Source organism: Phocoena phocoena, chromosome 12, assembly GCF_963924675.1.
Source record: "Phocoena phocoena chromosome 12, mPhoPho1.1, whole genome shotgun sequence".
NCBI lineage: Eukaryota > Metazoa > Chordata > Mammalia > Artiodactyla > Phocoenidae > Phocoena > Phocoena phocoena.
The window spans coordinates 19,394,920-19,400,919 of NC_089230.1; the positions used below are offsets into that span (position 1 = coordinate 19,394,920).

The 6,000-nt window shown below is 47.0% G+C and overlaps 1 protein-coding gene across 1 annotated transcript in view; it reads left to right on the forward strand.

Annotated features, from left to right (window-relative positions):
- Positions 1-5,727, forward strand: part of EPM2A (EPM2A glucan phosphatase, laforin) — a 99,516-nt gene extending 93,789 nt beyond the window's left edge. The window contains exon 4 of the mRNA XM_065889020.1: positions 5,450-5,727. Within this exon, the coding sequence (XP_065745092.1) occupies positions 5,450-5,727 (278 nt within the window). The remainder of the gene's footprint in view (positions 1-5,449) is intronic.
- Positions 5,728-6,000: the final 273 nt, after the last annotated feature.

The following is a 6,000-nucleotide window of genomic DNA, read 5'->3' on the forward strand; positions in this document are numbered from 1 at the left end:
AGGTCGTTAGGCCAGTGTGCCTGTAGCTTCTTGGGAGTGTTTTGATTTTTGCTTCTTTGGTCGTCATCTTAGAGCATTGTTATCCTGTTGGAGTAGGATGTGAGACGAGGCTCAGAGAAGCTGAGATGAATATGGCCTGCTCCACCCCATGCACTGATTCTCCAGGACCCTGCTGACTGATAGGCAATTTGCTCGATAGTTTGGGAATATACAGAAGCCTGGTGGAAAATTCTACCTCCAAAGACCCGCTGTAATGGTATGAAAACCTTTGTCAGGGGTGGGGTGGGGTGGGGGAGGTTACGGAGTCACCAGGACCCAGTCATACAACGGAGTGTCTTCCACCCTGAGGCACTTTGGAAACATGAAATGGCAGCAAAATGAAAGCTCCCACTTGAAAAAGGCCAAACATCAAGACTAAATAAAGGGTTTCTTTGGTTCAGCATAACCTGGGGGAGTAATCAAAGAGTTAACAACACTCCTGAGTCGCCGAGGAATTTCTGACCAATAGATCAATCTCCGTGGCTCACAACATTAGCACAATGAACACACAGATGAATTCAGCTGAATATTTTTAGAACTCTAGAGAAAAATCCATCTGGAAGTGTTTTGAGCCGCAGCATAATGCTGTCAGATAAAGTCTGAGAAAGAAGACAGTTTGTTAGGCCTGACTGTCACCACTGGTTGTCACAGCCCTGGTACAGTCAACTGTGCCATCGATTCTTTCTCTTGTACTTTTTGTCCTATGCAGTGGGACTGGGGCTGTTTAGGGTTTTCCTTTTCTTTTCTTTTCTTTTGATTTGTGTCTTTCACCTGAGGAACAAAAAGCTCCCAAATCTAGCACTCACCTGAAAACATAAAATCTGTTCATTAAAAGTCAGTTTTCCTTCACACGGGAAGTACTCAGATTGGGTTTTGACCTCTGTAAGCGCAGTGCTGTTTATAACAAATGGTTTACCCTTGTCTCCCAAATGGGTTAACATGCTCCCCAGAGCCACTCATCTGTGGTCACAGTCTTAGTTCTTTCTCTGACTCAGCATGCTAAATTCAGTGCTGCCATGAGGCGGAGACACTGGCCTTGGAGCCTCACTGCCCGGGCTTGAGCCTTATCACCATCGTGTGATACGGGCAGGCTTGTTCCTGCACTTGGAAAATGGGGAATAATAATTGCAGACTTACACGGTTATAACAATAGAATAAAATAATTGATATGAAAGTGCTTTCAGAATTCCAAAGTTGGGACTATAATATTAGTGCCAAGTTCTTCAGTTTCTACGTTACAGATAACATAGACCTTATCAATATTAAGGAAAAGAAGATATGCTCAAATAAAATAGTAATATATTCAGCGATAAATCTGCCTCTGGATTAAGAAAGGAAAGATGTGTGTGTGTGTGTGTGTGTGTGTGTGTGTGTGTGTGTTGGAAGGCTGAAAGTTGTGCCAGGAATGATTTCGTTCAGGGTCAGACTTAGGTCAACCTCAGATATCTTTAGGGACCCCCCACTCCCACTTATTTCAGGCCCCCTCATGCCTCAGGCTGCCCCACCATGCCCTTGTCCCCTTTCTCACCTGTGCTTGCTTGCTCATTGCATGTTTTCAGGTAGCTTTTAATCATTCCAGAGTTGGATTAGCCTGGAGGAGATGTGGACCAGAAATTTAGATAAGAGGGGTCTCGGACTGTCTCAGATCAAATCGGTATTAACGGGTTTTTTTACATTGTTTTAATTCATGTATTTAATGAGTGTTTATTGAGCATCTGTGGAGAGTCAAGGCTTGTTTTAAATTCCAAAGTAAGAATCACAGATGGTAGAGTGTTTTGTTGGACCTGCACAGGCTTTAAAATTTTCAACTTAGTTGCCAACACTTAAAATTTGGAATATTTCACATTAAAAAATCAGTGGTTCTCTTTTGCCTTGGGGTGTTATTGTTTTTAAAAATGGAAACATTTTATCAAATTAAATTCTATATGGAGCCTAAATATATGAAACATAAAAATTAGGGGATCTGGTTGACGCTGGCTTTACTGTGTGAGCCCTGACCCTGGGGACCGTCTTGTGATTCCTTGGTGGGTTACGTATTAGCTCAGCCTCCCTAGGATGGGTTTTCAAGCAGAAGGACATGCGCCTGTAGGGCACAGATGGCCCCTCTAGGGTAGGGGCAGAGGTGCTGAGTCTCACAGAGGGTGTTACTGTCCCACAGGAGTGAGAGCCGCAGCATAACCAGGTAAGTGGGGGGCAGGGACTGACTGAAAATTCAGATTGACAGCATAGTGGCTAGCAAGTGCCATTGACCAGGTAGGTTAGGGAAGGACAGTAGTACAGAGGTTAAAACCAGAGGCTTTAGAATCTGGATGGCTGGGTTGGAGGTGGCCATTAGGGAATAACCTTGGGCAAATCTCAGATATAACTGAGGATAATAATAGTACCAACCTCATAGCTGTTGAGAGGTAGCCATAAAGGAGCTATTGCACACAGAGTGCTTAGATCAGCGCTTGGCAGGTAGAAGAGGCTCAGTATGTGTTAGCTGTCATCAATCAAAACAGGGTCAAAGTAAAGGAGGGCTCCAGCTGAAGCCAGGCTGAGAGGGGTGGGCCCCCTAGACAGACTGCTTCTCCGGTGCTCCTTTTTATTCTTTATTCATTCTTTATGTTATTTAAATAATTGTTTGACAGTTCTTAAGTGGGACGGCCGAGTGATTCTAGGAGAAGACCACTGGTGGGTGAGACCTGTGTTTAAACTGGGAGCCTGCTGGAGTTTCCACGTGGCAGCTGACATTTACATTCCAGGATTATGTGTCTGAGCAGTTGAACCTTAAACTAACACAAATCCCTTTTCAACTGCTAAGCTGTGTACATACCTGTTGAAGAATCTTTTACAGATAAAAAGGAGAGGGGGAGATACTAGGTCATTTCGGCCATTTGGTGCAGACCCTTCCTTGGGGAACCTCTGGCCAGGGTGAAGGTCAGCGGAAGGGATCCTGATGGGTCCATATAGACGTGGCCGGGGCAGGCTGGCTCCACGGATGCTGGAAGAGCTGAGCATTGACTCTGGGACTCTGCAGCAGCTCCTCCTGCAAATGTCCACTGTGGTTTACTTGTGTATTTGGCATTTGATGGAAACCCATATTAAAAATGTTTATGTTTATTTCCTGGCAATGAACATGGTAACTGGAGAGGCAGCCGTAACAGGGAACTTGAAAAGTGATGCCAACTTTGGCAGAAGCAGGAGTGACCCAAGCTTCCCAGATCCGTCACTGGTAGTTCCCTTCCTGGACAACATCACTTGAAGTAAACCTCTAACATGCCCTCAGCGGAACAAAAGCTGTGCCCTTGAACAGGCCTCACCCTTATCAGCAGGGCCACTCAAACAGACCTTGGAGGTTTTGCCGCCTCTGATCCCTCAACTCAAATGGTGGACCAAATAGTCCTTTCCCTGAGACATACAGTGAGACACCTCTCTGGTACATATGGTGTCTTCTGCCTTGTTACATCTCCGGAGATACTTACTGCCTCTAGGAGAGGGCCATGAGTAACTGACTGAATGGCAGGCCCACCTAGCTCTAACCTCAGATCACCCTGCAACCAAGCGCAGAAGCATAGATCAATTAAAGTTTATGTTTGGACTCTGAGAAATCAATCAAGGCTTGGAGCTGGTGTGTCTCCAATTCAGATGCCTTCAGGGACAAGGCAGGGAACATGAAAGTGTGGCAACAGGTACTGGCAAGAGATGGAGCTTCAGGAACTTCAAAGTGTGCTCTGCCTCAAGCATTCCTGTTAAAAGCATCTCTAAACTGCCGCGTGGGGCCTTCAGATCCCTTAGTCAGAGGCAGCAACAGAGCACCAGGAGAAACTAGAATATTATCTGGCTTCCATATAGATCTCCTGCTCTGATCCCAGAGCAGGCTGAGCCTGAAGCCAAGTGCTAGCCCCCTCCCACCCGCTGCCCCAGCAGGGAGGTGACTTCAGGCCACAATGGGATTTTGGTAACTCTCTCCTTCTAAGGTGGTGATGCCTGATTGCAATGTGTTGTGTTGGTCCCTGCAAGGCACTTTAAAAAAGGACATCTAAGGAAAGTCTAAACTTCCTTGAGCAGCTCTCATGGGAGAATTCCAGGCCTCATGAAACCATTTGAGGGAGGGGTTTTTCCCACCTCTGCCGTCATCCAACGGGATGGCAATGTGAGGGCTGGACAGGGCATTCTCTGTGGCCCTTGGAAGATCGCCCCAGGACTGTGGTGTCTCCATGTGGTTGAGGACGAGAGCAGCTGGAGAATGTGAGGTCATAGCACAGAGTTTTCATCCAGGACTCTGTATAGTTTCCCTCTTTAATTGCTTCTTGAAGCAATTTATAATGACCATCCTCCACTCTCCAAAATAATGCACTAAATTCATTTTGCTCTGAGAATCTATGAGCAGAAGAAACTCCAGGCATCCAGGAGTGTGCTGGTTCTAGGGGGCTCTCTGTCCCTAGAATGATGAAAAGGGCCTGAGTCCAACGAGCCTCAGCAGAGCATTGTATATCCCGTCTCAGTGTGACGAGGGGAAGACGTTGGATCCTCTAATCATCAAGATAGTAGCCATAGAGCAGCAACACCTATAATCATAATTGCACAGTAAAGGAGAAATTGGATCCGTCTTTTTGTTTGTTTTGGTTTTTTTTTGCGGTACGCGGGCCTTTCACTGTTGTGGCCTCTCCTGTTGCGGAGCACAGGCTCCGGACGCGCAGGCTCAGCGGCCATGGCTCACGGGCCCAGCCGCTCCGCGGCACGTGGGATCCTCCCGGACCGGGGCACGAACCCGTGTCCCCTGCATCGGCAGGCGGACTCTCAACCACTGCGCCACCAGGGAAGCCCTGAATCCATTTTAATACACACTGCATCGTGAGGGAATACATGAATGACTGGCTATCCCACATGTATCAGTTAATAAGTTAGCCATTTCATTGGACAAATTAAAATTAGCCTATGTTGAAAGAGCCAGATTGACTCCTTTAACCAATGTGGACTAACTCTGTTTTGGATTTACCTGGAAGATGCTTTTGGATTAAAGGAAATTCAGGTGACAGGACCTGTGAGCTTCTCTTTGAAATCCTTTAAACCTCTGCCCAGTCTGTACAGACCATTCTGATGAATGTAAAAATCCATTCTTCTGAGGATAGGCGGTAGTGAAATTATCTTTGAAGGGAGATTTGCACGGATGCAGACGTCATTCAAAGGAAAATCAAGTGGAGGTTCAGAGCTGACCTATTGCCTCTGGCTGCTCTTTCCACTTTATAATTAGCAGGTTTTGGTCTTGTCTCACCTTTTCTTTCAAAACAAAGGAGTGAAGCAAGCTCCAACATCCCTGCCCCTCCCGCCAAAACATTGTGATTTCTCGGTGCTCTGGAGGAGTGACTATTAGCGGCAACAGGGAGTTCACTTCTCACTGGTCTGTGCTGTGCTCTCTCAATCCCAGGCCGCGTCCAGATGCTGCCACAGGCGGTGTGTCTCCTCCATGCGCTGCTTGAGAACGGACACACCGTGTACGTGCACTGCAACGCCGGGGTGGGCCGCTCCACCGCCGCCATCTGCGGCTGGCTCCAGTACGTGCTGGGATGGAATCGCAGGAAGGTGCAGTACTTCCTCGTGGCCAAAAGGCCGGCTGTGTACATTGATGAAGACGCCTTGGCCCGGGCAGAGGAAGACTTTTATCAGAAATTTGGGAAGGTTCGGTCTTCTATATGCGATGTATAGGTGACGGATCTGCCTCCCCTCCCTCCCGGTTTCCTTATGAAGTCTGGAGTGATGCTTGTAAATGACCTAGAAACCAAGATTCTTCCTCAACTGGAAAGACGGGTCTTGGCTTCTCCCCTGACCTGCCTTCTTTAGTCTGGCACTGACTTTTGGTTACGCTTTGATTGAGCTGTATCTTCTTTGGAATATTTTACAAAGGAAGCTGTAATTGACACACAAGAAAAGTCCACAAGCAGCTGAACTGTGCAGTGTGGTTCTGGCATCAGACAGAAA